Genomic DNA, 18,167 nt, shown 5'->3' with positions numbered 1-18,167 from the left:
TGGATTCAGGACTCCCCTATTTAGGTATAAAGTTGCACTCTAACCCAGAACAAGTAATCTAGTAAATATTCGGAGCTCATTTCCTTCATGAGTTCCGAATGTGAAGTTTCAGCTCTCTTGGATAGCTAGAATCAACTTGGTCAAAATGCTACTGTTACCCAGATATCTATAAATTTGCAGAACCATCCCATTTCTCGTTCCCACCTCCATTACTTCTTAAATTCAAAACGTATTTCTTAATTTTATCTGGAATAAAAAAAAGGGATCGAGTAGCGAAACACTTACTATATCGTAGAGTTAGGGAAGGAGGACTGGGAGTTCCAGACGTAGTGGCTTAAATTATAGCAGCCATTATGGACCAACTTCACTCTTTCTAGAACTCTGTCTCCTAATTTATGGTCTCGGTTAGAGAATTAACTGTTTCCCAATCACTCACTCAAAAGCCTAATGTCCTCTTCCTATCTGGGAGCAAGATTACCAGTTTTACCCCTACAATCCATAATTGACTACTTAAAACTATGAAAATGGTATGCCTGCATATCACGGCTGCGGACCGCCGCTGTTCCTTACCTTGCAACGGCTGCGACCACTGACCTCTGACATCCTGCCAGCGTCTCCCTCCTAGGAGACACCAGCACTCATGTCCATTTGGCTCTGCTCTGAAATATATTGTTTGCGCGCGCTCGGTCCTGGCCTTAATGGGCCAGTGCGCGCACATGTTAAAAGTTCCCTAACCTATCCCCAGATCACCCTGGACTATAAAAAGGGCTCCGCCCTTGTACTCCTTGCCTGAGCGTTGTTGTTGTCTGCCCATGTTCGTATTGCAAATGGTCCCTTACTTGTATTCTGCTCCCAGTGTTCCCGTGCCCCGTATCCTGTGCTGTGTTTGTTCCTGAGCGTTATCTAGTGTTGGAGTCATGTTGTTGTCATCTGCCACGCAGTGCTGTTATACACCATGTTTGGCGTCATCTGCCACGCCTGCTGTCATACACCACGTCTGGTGTCATCTAACTCTCCCGGTATCATCCGCCACGTCTGTCGGTATCTACCACGTCAAGTTCCATCTGTGCCAAAGCCTCTGCTACTGACTGGTCTTTCACAGGTATCCTTGTGCTAGGACTTTGCATAGACTTTGTATAGACTGTGATTTGGTCAGCTGCCACTCCGCTACAGCGGAGCAGCCTAGTGGGTGCTCATACCCCTGGATAGTGACACTGCACATACAAATGGGTTCACATTCCTCTAGATCAAATTCAGTCTTTTATACCACACAGCTCTGTGCAGTGTTGGGAAACAGCAAGTTTGAAAGTCCTCGCCAATTTATACAAAAACAGAACAGTCCGGTCTTCTGAAGATCTAGTCAACACATATAAACTCCCTAAGGAATTTTTTCTTACATTATATTCAAATTAGACACTTAATACAATCCATGACATTTCCTATAAAGCCAAGTAACCTCTCTCCCTTTCACAAATATTTATTTAATTGGCAGGGCTTCCCAAAAGGTCTTTTATACATTTATGATCTTATTCTGAGAAAGGATACTTCTGGTAAAGTAACTCACATGCTGAAGTGGGAGGGGGAGTTAGGAGAGTCGTTTTCCATCAATCAGTGGTTTAAGGCCCCTGACTGAATTCTACAGCATTCTAAATGTGTTAATCATATAGAACTTATGCATAAGATTAATCTCAGATAGTACTTAACACCATCGAGACTCTCTTACTATTTTGCTGATGCCTCTAAAAATTGTTGGAGAGAATGCGGACGTAAGGGAACTAGTGTGTATATGTGGTTGTGCTGTCCAACTGTGTCATCTTTATGGAGGGAGGTCTTCCTGCTGATTTCAGTCCTTGTTAATATTCCTACTCAAACTAAGCCAGAGTTGGCCATCTTAAAAGTAGGCCTGGAAGAGTTTCCTCCAGAATTCAGATCAATAATTAATAATATAATTATAGCTACTAGAATGGCCATTGTCATGTCCATGGCCGCGGGCTGTCAGGCTCCCACCTCCTTGCGGCCTCAGGATACGCCAGCGCTCACTTCTGCTTACCTTGGCCGGGTCCCGTAGGGTGCACGTGCATGCTCGTGCCCGCTCTTAAAGGGCCAGCGCACGCACCAGAGTTAAATGGCAAAATTAGCCCACGATTACCCTGGACTATAAGAAGGGACCAGCCCCTTCCTCCCATGCCTGAGTGTTGTTGTCATACCCAAAGTTTGTCTAAGCAAATGGTCTCCTAGTGTTTCCCAGTTTCCAGTGTTCCCCGTTCCTGTATCCTGTAACCTGTATCCCGTGCTATCCTGGTCAAGTGCTGTGCTGAGCTGTAGTCGTGCTGTATTCCACGCCTGTCCTGCTACACCACGCCTGATCTCTGCCTGCTGCCTAAGTCCCAGCCAAGCCTGTCATTGCTACTGTCCGAGCTGCCACAGGTACACTATACGAATTATAGAATGTGACCTGCACCCTGATAGCCAGCTGCCATACCGTCAGGGCGGTACGGCCCAGTGGGTCCACGTACACAACGTGACAGCCATTGACAAATCCTGAAAAACTCCCCCAACTCTCCTCCCAAATCATAAATCATTAGAAGGGTAAGTCAAACTTGCCACCATGAGACTTTACTTTTACATAACTTTACTACATATAACAGAGCCTTAAAAGCATGGCAACCATGGAAAGTGTCAATATAATATGTATGAGACTTCCTATGCTAATTTCTTTGACTGAATTTAAGTTTTTCACTGTATAGGGCACAGCAACTATGTTTTATAATGTTTTGTATTATAGTCTGTCTTCAGCGGTCTCAAATTGTTTAGAGACTGTAGGACTAGTGGTCCTTCTGTTTATTGTAAGTTGGCTTCCTGTAAAAATTCAAAATTCCAATAAAAAATGTAAAGAAAAAAACAATACATTTTCATTGAGTCCCTATACTGATTTGTCACTATTGATACAATTTATCCCTTTAATGAGTTGTCTTAATTTGAAAATCTCTTTTAAGATTTACTTTTTTTTTTGTTTAATGTATTTATTAAGGCTTTCAATAATAAACAATCAAACAAAAACTTTGTCAAGGTGTGGTATTGATTACATTAACATATTATGGAAATTTAACAGAGAATCAATGGTATATTTAGAAACGCATATACATTTCAGATAATGGGATAGTATACACCCCTTCTGACAATAAGAAAAACAGTCAGATTATATAAGAGACATGTGCTAAGTTATGACGTCACTTAAGCAAAAATAGTGAACTATAAATAATAAGTAATGAATGATGCCAGTGAGTCTCACTTAGATCTAAAGAGAGATTGAATGATATCAACAGATTATAAGGGAGGGTCACCCACCAGTTCTCTCTCCAAGTACCATGTGGTCAAGTGGAAATGGCACTATGATTCACTTTTAATGGCATTTTCAAGAAATCAACCAGAAAATCAATGAGGGCATTCTAGTATTTAGACCTATAATACCACTTGTTTTATTTTTGTCTTATCAGTTGAAACTATTTGCCTTAAAGAACGGCAGAAAGTGCTAAGTGCAGAGCGCCCTATTCTAGGAGCATTTCTACCTGATTGTGATGAAAAAGGCAACTACAGTCCAAAGCAATGCCATGGTAGCACCGGATATTGTTGGTGTGTTACTAAAGACGGTAAAGAGATACAGGGTACAAGAGCTGCACCTGGGCAGTCACCTCCTATATGTGAAGTCACAGGTGAGAAACTACAGTGATACAGTGAATGTTCAGGACTACATCGACCCTCAATCCACACTGTGATTATGACTAACTTACTAACATTAAAGGCTATGTGCACCTTTAAAAAAGAAAAAAAATATTATATATATATATATATATATATATATATATATATATATACATATACACACACACACACACACACACACTATATATATATATTATATTTTTATTTTATTTTTATATATATATATATATATATATATATATATATATAAAAATGCATATCTGTGTTGTGTTCAACTTTCTAAATACTTTTTATTAAAAAAATATTATTACTGTTTGAGATACAGCTGCTGTAACTAGCACTGAAACCTGTATCTGTCAGATAGGTGGGACTGGAGGATCACCCGCCAGTTCTCTCTCCAAGTACCTTGTGGTCAAGCGGAAATGGCATTAAGATTCACTTTTAATGGCATTTTCAAGTAATCAATGGGAAAATCAATCAGGGCATTCTAGTATTCAGACCTATAATACCACTTGTTTTATTTTTGTCTTATCAGTTGAAACAATTTGCCTTAAAGAACGGCAGAAAGTGCTAAGTGCAGAGCGCCCTATTCTAGGAGCATTTCTACCTGATTGTGATGAAAAAGGCAACTACAGTCCAAAGCAATGCCATGGTAGCACCGGATATTGTTGGTGTGTTACCAAAGACGGTAAAGAGATACAAGGTACAAGAACGGCACCTGGGCAGTCACCTCCTAAATGTGAAGTCACAGGTGAGAAACTACAGCGTATGTTCAGGACTACATCGACACTCAATTAACCCTGTGATTATGACTAACTTACTAACTTTAAAGGCTATGTGCACCTTTAAAACAAAAAAAATAAATATATATATATATATATATATATATATATACACATACATATATATTATATTATTAGTATTATTTTTATATATATATAAAAGTGTATATCTGTGTTTTGTTCAACTTTCTAAATACTTTTTATTAAAAATTATTATTACTGTTTGAGATACAGCTGCTTTGTATACTGTATACAGAGCAGCTGTAACTAGCACTGAAACCTGTATCTGTCAGATCGGCGGGACTGGAGGGTCACCCGCCAGTTCTCTCTCCAAGTACCATGTGGTCATGTGGAAATGGCATTAAGATTCACTTTTAATGGCATTTTCAAGTAATCAATGAGAAAATCAATGAGGGCATTCTAGTATTTAGACCTAAATACCACTTGTTTTATTTTTGTCTTATCAGTTGAAACAATTTGCCTTAAAGAACGGCAGAAAGTGCTAAGTGCAGATCGGCCTATTCTAGGAGCATTTCTACCTGATTGTGATGAAAAAGGCAACTACAGTCCAAAGCAATGCCATGGTAGCACCGGATATTGTTGGTGTGTTACTAAAGACGGTAAAGAGATACAGGGTACAAGAGCTGCACCTGGGCAGTCACCTCCTATGTGTGAAGTCACAGGTGAGAAACTACAGTGATACAGTGAATGTTCAGGACTACATCGACACTCAATCCACCCTGTGATTATGAATAACTTACTAACTTTAACCCCTTCCCGCCGCAGCCCTTTTTTAGATTTTCATTTTCGTTTTCTCCTCCCCACCTTCCAAAAGCCATAACGTCTTTATTTTTCCGTCGATATAGTACTATGAGGGCTTGATTTTTGCGGGTTGATTTTGTAGTTTTTCGTAGGACCATTTATTTTGCCATATAATGTACTCGGAAATGGGAAAAAAATATTTGTAGGGTAGAAAATGAAAAAAACAGCGATTCCTCCATGGTTTTTTGCGCGCCGTTTTTACGGAATTCACTGTGCAATTAAAACAACATGTTAACTTTATTCTGTGGGTCAAAACAATTACGGCGATACCAAATATATATAGTTTTTTCTATATTTTACTACTTTTACAAGTAAAAACCTGTAAAGGATTTGCCAGACACAGCTTCTGTGTCGACGCCCGTGGGCAATCAGTCTGCACCTGCTCCTATGTCTGTGAGACTGACTCCATCTTCCACCACTCAGGATGGCAGGCTTAGGAGTGGGAGAGCCTATCACAGCCTGGCCAGACGGAGCTAGCTCCCGCCCACTGTCTATTTATACCTGCCTTTCCTGTTCCTCCTTTGCCTGTGATTCTTCTATGCTTGTTTCCTGGCTTGCTGCTGCTGCTTGTACTACTCATCCTCTCTTGTTATTGACTTTGGCTTTCTGACCACTCTCCTGCTCAGCGTTTTGTACCTCGTTCTCTCCTGGTTTGACTCGGCTCGTTCACTACTCTTGTTGCTCACGGTGTCTCCGTGGGCAGCTGCCCCGTTTCCCTAGCTTCTGTGTACCCTTGTCTGTTTGTCTGTCTTGCACTTACTGAGCGTAGGGATCGTCGCCCAGTTGTACCCCATCGCTTAGGACGGGTCGTTGCAAGTAGGCAGGGACTGAGTGGCGGGTAGTTTAGGGCTCACCTGTCTGTCTCCCTACACTGTCATTACAAAACCTAAGTATAAAAAAGAAAATTTATTTTGTGTCGCCAAATTCCGAGAGCCATAACGTTTTTATTTTTCCGTCGATTAAGTGGTATGAGGGCTTATTTTTTGTGGGATAAGCTGTAGTTTTTAATAATGCCATTTTGGTGTACATGCGATGGTTTTATCACTTTTTATTTCATTTTTTGTGAGAGTTTAGGTGACCAAAAAATAGAGATATTGGCGTTTAGATTTTTTTTTTTTTACGGTGTTCACCTTGCAGGTTAAATAATGATATATTGTAATAGTTCAGACTTTCACGGACGCGGTGATACCAATTATGTTTATTTATTATTTTTTACTATGCTCTAGGGGGAAAATGGGAAAAGGTTTTTTTTTTAACTTTAAATTTTTTATTTTTTTTTACACAAAAGAAAAAAAACTTTATTTAACTAATTTTTACTTTTTTTATTAGTCCCCCTAGGGGACTTCGATATACTGCAATACTAATGTATTGCAGTATATCGTGATTCTGACAGACATCTATTAAGCCCTGCCTGAGGCAGGGATTAATAGGTGCACAAAGATGGCGGACCTGGGGGCCTTCATTAGGCCCCCAGGCAGCCATAGCAACCATCTCCCCCCCACAATTGCGTTTCAGGGGGCGTGATGAGCTGTTAGAGGGGGTCGCCCCCCTCTTTCTAACGATTTAAATGCTGCTGTCGCTATTGACCGCAGCATTTAACGAGTTAAGCAAGCGGGATCGCGCTCGAGCCAACAGCCAATACCCGCATCGTATGAAGCGGGTTCACTCCGTGAGCCCGCTCCATACTTGCCCTACCCGACTTTGGTGTATGGATACGTCAAATGTCGGGAAGGGGTTAACCACTTAAGGACACAGCCTGCTTTGGCTTTGTGGACACAGACGATTTTTTAAAATCTGACATGTGTCACTTTATGTGGTAATAACTTGGGAATGCTTTTACCCATCCAAGCGATTCTGAGATTGTTTTCTCGTGACATATTAAAATTTGGTCGATAAAATCAGTATGTATTTGTGAAAAACACCAACATTTTCAGAACATTTGCAAAACATTGAATTTTTATAAATTTAAACGTATCTGCTTGTAAAACAGATGGTAATACCACACAAAATAGTTACTAGTTAACATTTCCTATATGTCTACTTTATGTTTGCATCATTTTATGAACTTCCTTTTATTTTCTAGGACGTTACAAGGCTTAGAACTTTAGCAGCAATTTATCACATTTTCAAGAAAATTTCAAAAGGCTATTTTTACAAGGGCCAGTTCAGCTGTGAAGTGGCTTTGAGTGCCTTATATATTAGAAAGTCCCCATAAATCACCCCATTTTAAAAACTGCACCCCTCAAAGTATTAAAAACAGCATTCACAAAGTTCCTTAACCCCTTAGGTGTTTCACAGGAATTAACGCAAAGTAGAGGTGAAATTTTCAATTGTCATTTTTTTTGCTAAAATTCATTTGTGATAAAAAAAAATCTGTAACACAGAGGGTTTTACCAGAGAAACACAACTCAATATTAATTGCCCAGATTCTGCAGTTTTTATAAATATCCCACATGTGGCCCTAGAGTCTTAATGGACTGAAACACAGGCCTCACAAGCAAAGGAGCACCTAGAGGATTTTGGGGCCTCCTTTTTTAAAATATATTTTAGACACCATGTCAGGTTTGCAGAGGTCTTGTGATGCCAAAACAGTGGACACCCCCCAAAATTGACCCCATTTTGGAAACTACACCCCTCAAGAAATGTGTCTGGGGGTATAGTTATCATTTTGACTCCACAGGTTTTTTGCTAAACTTATTGGAGTTAGTCTGTAAAAAATGAAAATCAACTTTTTTTCTAAAAAAACATAGAAATAAAGGAGAAACATTTGTAAAACAATTTCTCCCTATTACGGCAATACATATGTGGTAATAAACAGCTGTATGGACCCACGACAGAGCTCAGAAGGGAAGGAGCGCTATTTGGATTTTGGAGCGCAGATTTTGCTGGAATGGTTTTCAGTGCCATGCCATGTTTACAATTCCCTAGAGGGACCAAAACAGTGGAAACCCCCCAAAAGTGACCCCATTTTGGAAACTACACCCCATTTCTCTAGGGGCATAGTTAGCATTTTGACCCCGCAGGTTTTTTGCAGAATTTATTGGAATTAGGCCGTGATATTGAAAATCTAAATTTTTTATAATAAAATGAAGTTTTAGCTCAGATTTTTTCATTTTCCCAATAGATAAAAGCACCACAACATTTGTAAAGCAATTTCTCCCGAGTACAGCAATACCCCATATGTTGTAATAAACTGCTGTTGGGACCCACGGCAGGGCTTAGAAAGGAAGGAGCGCCATTTGACTGTTGGAGCTCAAGTTTTGCTGGAATAGTGTAAAGGATCTGCCAGGCACAGCTTCTGTGTCAACGCCCATAGGTAATCAGTCTGCACCTGCTTCTATGTCTGTGAGACTGACTCCATCTTCCACCACTCAGGGTGGCAGGCTTAGGAGTGGGAGAGCCTCTCACAGCCTGGCCAGACGGAGCTAGCTCCCGCCCTCTGTCTATTTATACATGCCTTTCCTGTTCCTCCTTGCTTGTGATTCTTCTCTGTTGGTTTCCTGGCCCTGCTGCAGCTTCTTGAACTATTTGTCCTTGCTTCTTATTGACCTCGGCTTACTGACTACTCTCCTGCTCTGCGTTTGGTACCTCGTACACTCCTGGTTTGACTCGGCTCGTTTACTACTCTCCTGCTCTGCGTTTTGTACCTCGTACTCTCCTGGTTTGACTCGGCTCGTTTACTACTCTTGTTGCTCACGGTGTTGCCGTGGGCAACTGCCCCTTTTCCCTTAGCTTCTGTGTACCCTTGTCTGTTTGTCTGTCGTGCACTTATTGAGCGTAGGGACCGTCGCCCAGTTGTACCCCGTCGCCTAGGGCGGGTCGTTGCAAGTAGGTAGGGACTGAGTGGCGGGTAGATTAGGGCTCACTTGTCTGTTTCCCTACCCCCGTCATTACAAATGGTTTGCAGCGCCACATTTGCAAAGCCCCCAAGGGGCCAAAACAGTGCAAAACCCCTTAAAAGTGGCCCCATTTGGGAAACTGCACCCCTCACGTAATTTATCTAGTGGTATAGTGAGCATTTTGACCCCACTATTTTTTTTGCTGAATTTATTGGAATTAGGCAGTAAAAATGAAAATCTACATTTTTCCACTAAAATGTTGATTTTTTTTCATTTTCACAAAGGAATAAAGGAGAAGCACCCAAAAATTCGTAAAGCAATTTCTCCCAAGTACGGCAATACCCCATATGTGGTCATAAACTGCTGTTCGGACATACCACAGGGCTCATAATGGCAGGAGCGCTACTTGGCATGCAGATTTTGCGTGATTGATTTCTCTGCACCATGTCCCATTTGCAGAACCCCTGGGGTACCAGTACAGTAGAAACCCCTGAGAAGTGACTCCATTTAGAAAATTATACCCCTCAGAGCATTCATCTAGGGGTGTAGTGAGCATTTTGATCCCACAGGTGTTTCATAGATTGTAGAATTAGGAAGTGAAAATGAAATAAAAACATTTAAAAAAATATAGTTTTGCTCCAAATTTTTATTTTCACAAGGGGTAATAGCAGAAAAAAACACCACACAATTTGTTACCCAATTTCTCCAGAGTACAGCAATACCCCATGTGTGGCCCTAAACGGCTGTTTGGGCACATGACAGAGCTCCAAATGGAAGGAGCGCCTTTTGGCTTTTAGAGTGCAGATTTGCCTGAACTGGTGTACAGGCGCCATGTCACATTTGCAGAGTCCCTGAGGTATCAGAGTAGAGTGGAAAACCCTGAGAAGTGACCCCATTTTGTAAACTACACCCCTCAAGGCATTTATCATTTGCCTGGACATATGACAGGGCTTAGGAGTAAAAGAGCACCATGTGCATTTGAGGTTTATTTTGGTGATTTTTACAGAATGAGCCCACGATAGCAGGGCCCTGGTGTCAAATAGTAAAACAACCCCTAAAGGTGTGACCCCAATTTTGGAAACTGCACTCCTCAAGACATTTTTTAAGAGGTATAGTGAGCATTTTGATCCCACAGTTTGTTTTTTATTAGAAATGAACGCTCAGTGGATGGTGCAAAGTGAAAATTGCAATTTTCCACTGATATGCCAATTTAATGCACAATATGTTGTGCCCAGTTCGTGCCACCGAAGACAAATACCTCATAAACTGTTAAGCGCGTTCTCCTGGGTATGGTGATGATATGTGGACGGAAACTGCTGTTTGGGCACACTGTAGGATTCAGAAGGGAGGTAGCGCAATTTGGCTTTTGGAGCGCAGATTTTGCTTGGTAGTTTTTCTATTTGGGGTATTGCTGGTATTTCAGTTTATAATGTAGGGGCATATGTAAGCTGGACAGAGAACATAAGGGCATAATAAGAGGGTATAATAATGCAGTAAATAAATAATAATCCACAGATATGTGGCCAGTGTCGCACTGATAAATAATGCCCAATCTTATCCGCTTCTGGAACGCTCTGCACATTTTGTGTCGCCATATTATGAGAGCCAGAACTTTGTTATTTTTTTCTCAAAAGGAGCTTTGTGAGGGCTTATTTGTTGCGGGACAATCTGTAGTTTTCATTGGTACCATTTTGGGGTACATGCGATTTTTTTTATCACTTTTTATTAATTTTTCTGGCAAGCAAGGTGACGAAAAACCTGCAATTCTGATGTTTTTTATTTTTTTTTACGGCGTTCACCATGTGCTATAAATTACATATTTACTTTATTCTGCGGGTCGATGCAATTACGGCAATACCAAATGTATATAGCTTTTTTATGTTTTACAGAGTTTGTACAATAAAATTACTTTTGTTTCAAATAATAAATTTTTTGTATCACCATATTCTGAGCGATAACGTACTTTTTTTTCGTCTAAAAAAAAAACTGTGGGAGGACTTGTTTTTGCTGGTATAATTTTGGGGTATATGCATCATTTTGATCACTTTTTTTATTCTGTTTTGGGAGGGGTGACAGCGATTCTGGAATTGTTTTTTATTTTTATTTTTTTTGGTGTGCACTGTGGGGGTAAAATAGCATGATATTTTTAGAGTTCGGGTCGTTATGGACGCGGTGATACCACGTGTGTACTTTTTTGTATGTTTTCCATTTTTTCCTTTAATAAAAGACTTATTATGGGAAAAGGGGCTGTTATTGTTTTTTTGACTTCAAACTTTTATTTTTTAACTTTTTGACAACATTTTTATTAACTTTTTTTTGTTGAAGGCATGAAGCCCTTGCTATTCTAATACACTGCACTACCTATATAGTGCAGTGTATTAGAGCTGTCAGCTATTCACTGATAGCAAGCCAATTAGGCTTCGCCCCCCCGACATTGCCTTATAGGCTTCCGTACTAGGAGGCCATTTTTGCCTTCGGTTGCCATAGCAAACATCGTGCCGATCGTTGCCATTAGCAACCATCGGGTGCGATCTAACCGCCTAGATGCAGCGATCGTTTTTGATCACTGCATCTATGGGGTTAAAGGCTGGATTGGATCCTAGCTCCAGTCCTGGCTGTTACAGCAGGATGTCAGCTGACACCCATGGCCATGGCAACCATCAGGGATGCCGACAGGCTAGATACCACTTAGATGCAGTGATCGATGCATCTAAGGGGTTAATTGGCTGGATCGGAGCCTAGCTCCGGTCCTGGCCGTTAGAGCGGGGTGTCGGCAGAAATATACAGCCGACACCCGGCGGTGATGGCGCTGGCTCAGCTTCTGAGAGCTATGATTGGTCAGTCTGCTGTGACTGACCAATCACACCAATCGCTGGCAGGGGACCGCTGTGATAGGTCCCCTGCCGTCTTACTGTGCCAATCAACTGTCATAAACAATTGATGGCAAAGTTCTGTCACCCTGTCCTTTTACATCCATGACGTACCAGTACGTCCCGGAACGTTAAATCATTGCAATGCATGATGGACCGCTACATCCTGGTGCGTCAAGGGATTAAAGGCTATGTGCACCTTTTAATATATATATATATATATATATATATATATATATATATATATATATATATATACAAATGTATATCTGTGTTTTGCTCAACTTTGTAAATACCTTTCTTAAAAAATTATTATTACTTTTTGAGATACAGCTGCTTTGTATCCTGTATACAGAGCAGCTGCATCTAGCGCTGAAACCTGTATCTGTCAGATCGGCGGGACTGACGGGTTTGGTGGCAGCGGGTCCTGCGTTTCTCTGACACGCAGAATTGAGCTGTTACCGATCACATCTAAGATCAAAACAACAGGTGGATCCTGCATGTCAGAGACTCGCAGGAACCCCTGACACTGAACCCGTCAGTCCCACGGACCTGATGGATTCAGGCCTCAGCGCAAGATACAGCTGCTCTATATACAGTTGACTGTGCCCTTGATCTGTCCAAAAAACGGAACCCTTTCACAATGGTGACAAATGTATACCATTAGCAAAGTGCTCATCACCATTGAGCTCAATGGTGATGAAATCGGAAGCTGAGGTTTCCGTTTGCCCTTCCGTTGCGATTGTGTAAGAGACATATGCTAAGTTATGACGTCACTTAAGCAATAAATAGTGAACTATAAATAATAAGTAAAGAATGATGCCAGTGAGTATCACTTAGATCTAAAGAGTGATTGAATGATATCAACGGATTATAAGGGAGGGTTACCCGCCAGTTGTCTCTCCAAGTACCATGTGGTCAAGCGGAAATGGCACTATGATTCACTTTTAATGGCATTTTCAAGAAATCAACCAGAAAATCAATGAGGGCATTCTAGTATTTAGACCTATAATACCACTTGTTTTATTTTTGTCTTATCAGTTGAAACAACTTGCCTTAAAGAACGACAGAAAGTGCTAAGTGCAGAGCGGCCTACTCTAGGAGCATTTCTACCTGATTGTGATGAAAAAGGCGACTACAGACCAAAGCAATGCCATGGTAGCACCGGATACTGTTGGTGTGTTACCAAAGACGGTAAAGAGATACAGGGTACAAGAGCTGCACCTGGGCAGTCACCACCTATATGTGAAGTCACAGGTGAGAAACTACAGTGATACAGTGAATGTTCAGGACTACACATCGACACTCAATCCACCCTGTGATTATGAATAACTTACTAACTTTAAAGGCTATGGGCACCTTTGAAATATATATATATATATATATATATATATATATATATATATATATATATATATATATATATATATATATATATATATATATATATATATATATATGTATATCCCAAAAGTAAATCCAGCAGCACTCCGATGTTCAAAAGTGAAAACAAGTCATTTATTATGCCAGCATGGCGGGTACAATGCAACGTCTCTGGCCCACCTTGGGACCTTTTTCAAGCACCTCTTTCTGCTGGTGTGTATATATATATATATATATATATATATATATATATATATAATTTTTTATATAAAAATGTGTATCAGTGTGTTTTGTGCAACTTTATAAATACTTTTTATTAAAAATGATTAATTTTTGAGATACAGATGCTTTGGCTTTGTATACTGTATACCGAGCAGCTGTATCTAGCGCTGAAACCTACTGTTTATTGCTTTACTTCCCTTGTGGAGGTGCTGTAAGGGGAATGAACACTTGCTGCAGGGTGCTGCCACAAATTACAGCTAAAAATGGAGGACAAAAGTTTGGAACCTTACAATTAATTTTTTGTGCCATATGTTTTGACATTATGGTGGGACCACCCTCATCTATTCAAAACATGGGGAGGACCCAAATTTCGTATTTAAAAAAATATAATTAACTTTGTTTTTAGAATTGCACAATTAGGACATTTCATTAGTAAGGTCTTATAGGTTATTTCTGAAGAAATAGACACTAACGGCAATTGATTGGCTGCAAAGCCAGCTCCAAATGTCTTCTTCTGGATTTCTGGGGTCCATTATTGTGCCAGAGGATCCTCTGGATTATTTATAAGAAAAGTAGATTCCAAAAAGACCTCTTTGATTTTTAATAAATCTTATTCTCTACTAAACGTTTACTATTAATACACACTATTAGTAATTAGCGATGAGTGAACTGATTCGGCACTAATCAAATTCGGTCTGAATTTGCCAAAAGTTTTAAAGTCACCAAAATCCAAAACTTTTGGGGTTCGCGGCGCTCAAATTGTCAAAATGGCAACTGCCAGCGAGCGGTGAATGCATTTTGCAGATTATAGAAAAAAAGAATGTAGAGGAGTGTAGAAGAGGAGATTTAAAAAAAAAAGCCATACTCACCACCTCCCCTGGTCTCCCGTAGCGACGTATCCCTGACGGTCTGATGCTAGGTGTTCCTGGCTCCCCGCAGGAATACTTCAGTACGGTACAGTATTTCTGCAGGGAGGCAGGGATACCTAGTGTCATGCATAACTATGATGCTAGGAGCCCAGCTCCCTGAACTGTATTCGGTCCTTGAAATGCGGCCGACATGCGGTCCATATATCACAGACTGAACACGGTCGTGCGCTTGAGGCCTTTGAGTGACTACCAGGAAAGAGAAGTTATGAATGAATTGCCAATAGTTGTTAGCAATTCTAAAAAAGTGTTGCAGTTCTTTCAGACCTGTATGACAAGGTCAGCAAGGGATAGCAGATACTTTGTCTGGATCCATCTTTAAACCTTGAGCAGAGTCATAGGGGCCATAATCAGAGAGGTCATCAGCATGGTAGGTGCACTGTGGAGGGAGTCCAGTAGAAGACCACAGTGAGAGAAGGTACAGAAAAACAGCAGGAGCAACAACTTGTAAACATCCCTGGAAACAGGTGGATCCCCAGTGGAGATTGCAGGATTGTGCAGTCAAGCCCAACAAGACCGGATGGGAGGCAGACAGCAGAACCAGAAAAGTGACTTCCTCACAATGTAACGGACCAACCTGCAACTGAATAGATCAGATGCAGTACCTTCTACAGTGGCCGAGCCATTCACAGACATTAGACAAGGTAACAAAGAGGGCTGCATCTTTTGGGGTAGATTATAGTCCAGGAAGTTCCCTGCAATTCCTGAGTCAATGAAAGCTTTGAAGGTAGTGGAGATTACTGCAGCATTCAGGATCACAGAAAGAAGTTTTCCCTTTTTGAGAAAAGAGCAAGTCATGCCTAAGGAGATCTCCCCAGTCTATCTTATGCTGGGGAGTTTATTTGGCCTGGTAGGACAGATGGGACAGCTCTGATATAGGCAAAGGAGCCCAATTTCCCAACTACCAAAAAATGTTATGAACAAAACTTTAATAAGCTACGTATAGCAAGACAAAACCACATAGATTTATATTAAAATTGTCACTACCTAAGACCGGACATAGAAGTAAGTGCCTGTGCAAGTACAGGCATGAGGTAGATATAGGTTAGAAGCGTGGATTGGGGGGGCTGTTAATATTTTAATACCTACCGCCGACCGGACCTACTGGCAATCTATTAGACAATTTACAATTTAACTTGCTAATGATAGGAATCCACGCTTCTAACCTATATCTACCTCATGCCTGTACTTGCACAGGCACTTACTTCTATGTCCGGTCTTAGGTAGTGACAATTTTAATATAAATCTATGTGGTTTTGTCTTGCTATACGTAGCTTAATAAAGTTTTGTTCATAACATTTTTTGGTAGTTGGGAAATTGGGCTCCTTTGCCTGCAGGCAATCCCTTCCGTTGTTAATTGTATAATGCGCCCGCCAACTACCTGGGGTCTCTTCTATGCCCTGTGTCCTTAGCTCTGATATAGATGACGCTTCTGACCACAGTAAAGGTACAAACCCTGAGAAAAAATTCTAGACTTTTCCTTTAAGGAGCGAGCCATGTAGGCCACTTGCATGGGCTCATCAGCAACTGGTAGCACTGTGAATGCAGAAGACATTGGTGGATCATTGAAGACAAAAGACAGACGCGAGAACTCTTTCTGCTAAACGCTCTCCCTAAAGCAGATATCCACCCAAGTTGCCAGACATGTTGTTGTCCAAGGAAAAGGGAATATCAGGGCCAGCAATTTCATTCTTGATATGGCCAGCCAGACCCACTCAGAACGCAGCCACCAAAGCTTTGTTGTTCCAGGATAAAACTGAAGCCAGCGTGTGGAATTTAAAGACATATAGTAAATGAATGAAGCTGGGCAAGTTCATGAAGTAGTGAAGACAGCAGCATCCTGGATTCACAGACCACACACCCAGCATGTGTTACTGTGAGGGAGGATATTCTGAAAGTAGAAGCAGGTTGCAAACTGCATATCAGGGTGTCTTAAAATGAATGAAGGAATGCAGATTGCAGCCTAATACTGAGTGCAACTTTTTTTAAACTCAACTTAACCACTGACACATGTAAAAATAATGTTTTCCTTGTCAAAGGTTGTCATAGGCTTTAACTTATTTAGCATAATTTCTAATTTAACCCCAAATAAGTTTATTTACTAAGTGAAACAATCTGTACAGTAGCTCAGCGGTGGACTGTACCACTCTGGAGCGGGGTCACTGAGCTTTAAAGGTCATGGGCCCATTACCAACCGCTACAGACAAAATACACTTGTTATAACTAAGGGGCTATGAGCGTGTCCCTAATGTTTAAATGAACAGTCTGTCCCTGTTGTAGCCTCACTCATGGGAGTTTTTACAACCAACTTATTACTAGATTCATATGACCCATTTTTGAAAGTGACAATTTACACCATATATGTGTTACTGTAAGTTATTAATTGAAGAACTAATGTTAAGTAAAATATAATCAGTGATGTTGTTTGAACCTGTATTCTCAATTGTTTAAATGACTGAAGCCCCTATAATTTAAAGGTACATTCATTCACAAAGGTAAGAGTGAGTAAGAGAGTTTTTACTTCTACTGCACAGTAAAAACAGTGTCAAAATAACGTATTTTGGTTAGAAATAGTTGTGAATGTGAACTTTTTATATTGAAAATTTAATTAGATACAAAAACCTGACAACAATTTCATATAAATACTGGAATAATAACATACAGAATCATCTGCATAGAATATACAGTATATAAATATAAATTTTTCCGCAAACCTAAATGTTTTCATAACTTCTGAAAGGCATTTCCGAATGCTATACTATCAGAAGCAGAAGGCCCTGTTCACATCTGCGCTCGGCATTCCATTTTTTATGCTCCATCATAGGAGCAGAACGAAGAATGCTGGAAGCGCAGTCTCCGTTGAACAGCAGAAACAACCATTCCCTGAGAGAATCTGCAAAGGAGGCCTCTGACGGAGCCTCCAACGCAGATGTGAACAGGGCCTTAGCAGTGAAAAGGCAGAATAACCGCATTATTAAGTTTGTTCATTTTTTATGAAGATTTAAATATAACCGCCAACTAAAACACTTTTATGTTACATTTTAGATCCAAAGACGTACCATTATGCAGTAGCTGTGGTAAAAAAATCAAGTACACTAAAGTTTGATGAACTGAAGGGCAAGAGATCTTGTCATTCTGCGGTGGGAATGTCAGCAGGTTGGGTTGCTCCTTTGAACGCACTCCTTAAGAAGAAGTTGCTGTTGTGGGATGAACCTGGCAAGAAATCAATCGAAAAAGGTAAAACTAATTAGTCAGTCAGAGTATACCTCAGGGGTGAAGCATCAACCACAAAGTTTAATTATATTCTTAGATGTTATGTATGTTTAAAGGAGATGTCGCAATAAAAAAATACCCTTTTAATATTGACGTCAAAGAGCGGGCCCCATGCTGATGTAATTCTACGTCCAGCCACTATTTCCCCTGACAATCTCAACTGATTGCCAAGGATTTCAGAAGCAGAGCCCATAGTGTCATGGTTTTCTTGATGGGACATCCTCTTTGTGGGATCAGGCACACTGCCATGTGTGGTATCCATGTCAATACATCATACATAGAAATTTAGGTTAGGCTGGATTTGGCTACGTTTCGCTGTGTTTTTCG

General features: G+C 40.5%; 1 protein-coding gene across 6 annotated transcripts in view; it reads left to right on the top strand.

The window, feature by feature from the left end:
* LOC142759243 (saxiphilin-like) overlaps positions 1–18,167 on the top strand; it is a 137,281-nt gene that overhangs the window by 89,200 nt on the left and 29,914 nt on the right. For 4 of the 6 annotated variants that reach the window (XM_075861209.1, XM_075861208.1, XM_075861205.1 and 1 more), the window contains 5 exons: positions 3,498–3,713; positions 4,259–4,474; positions 4,973–5,188; positions 13,078–13,293; positions 17,613–17,804. In XM_075861209.1, coding sequence (XP_075717324.1) covers positions 3,498–3,713; positions 4,259–4,474; positions 4,973–5,188; positions 13,078–13,293; positions 17,613–17,804 — 1,056 coding nt within the window. The remainder of the gene's footprint in view (positions 1–3,497; positions 3,714–4,258; positions 4,475–4,972; positions 5,189–13,077; positions 13,294–17,612; positions 17,805–18,167) is intronic. The other 2 variants (XM_075861206.1, XM_075861207.1) reach the window with 2 other exon arrangements.

Source organism: Rhinoderma darwinii, chromosome 4 (genome assembly GCF_050947455.1).
Source record: "Rhinoderma darwinii isolate aRhiDar2 chromosome 4, aRhiDar2.hap1, whole genome shotgun sequence".
NCBI classification, from domain to species: domain Eukaryota; kingdom Metazoa; phylum Chordata; class Amphibia; order Anura; family Rhinodermatidae; genus Rhinoderma; species Rhinoderma darwinii.
The sequence above is the reverse complement of the archived record's forward strand: the minus strand, read 5'-3'. Positions and strand labels throughout refer to the sequence as shown.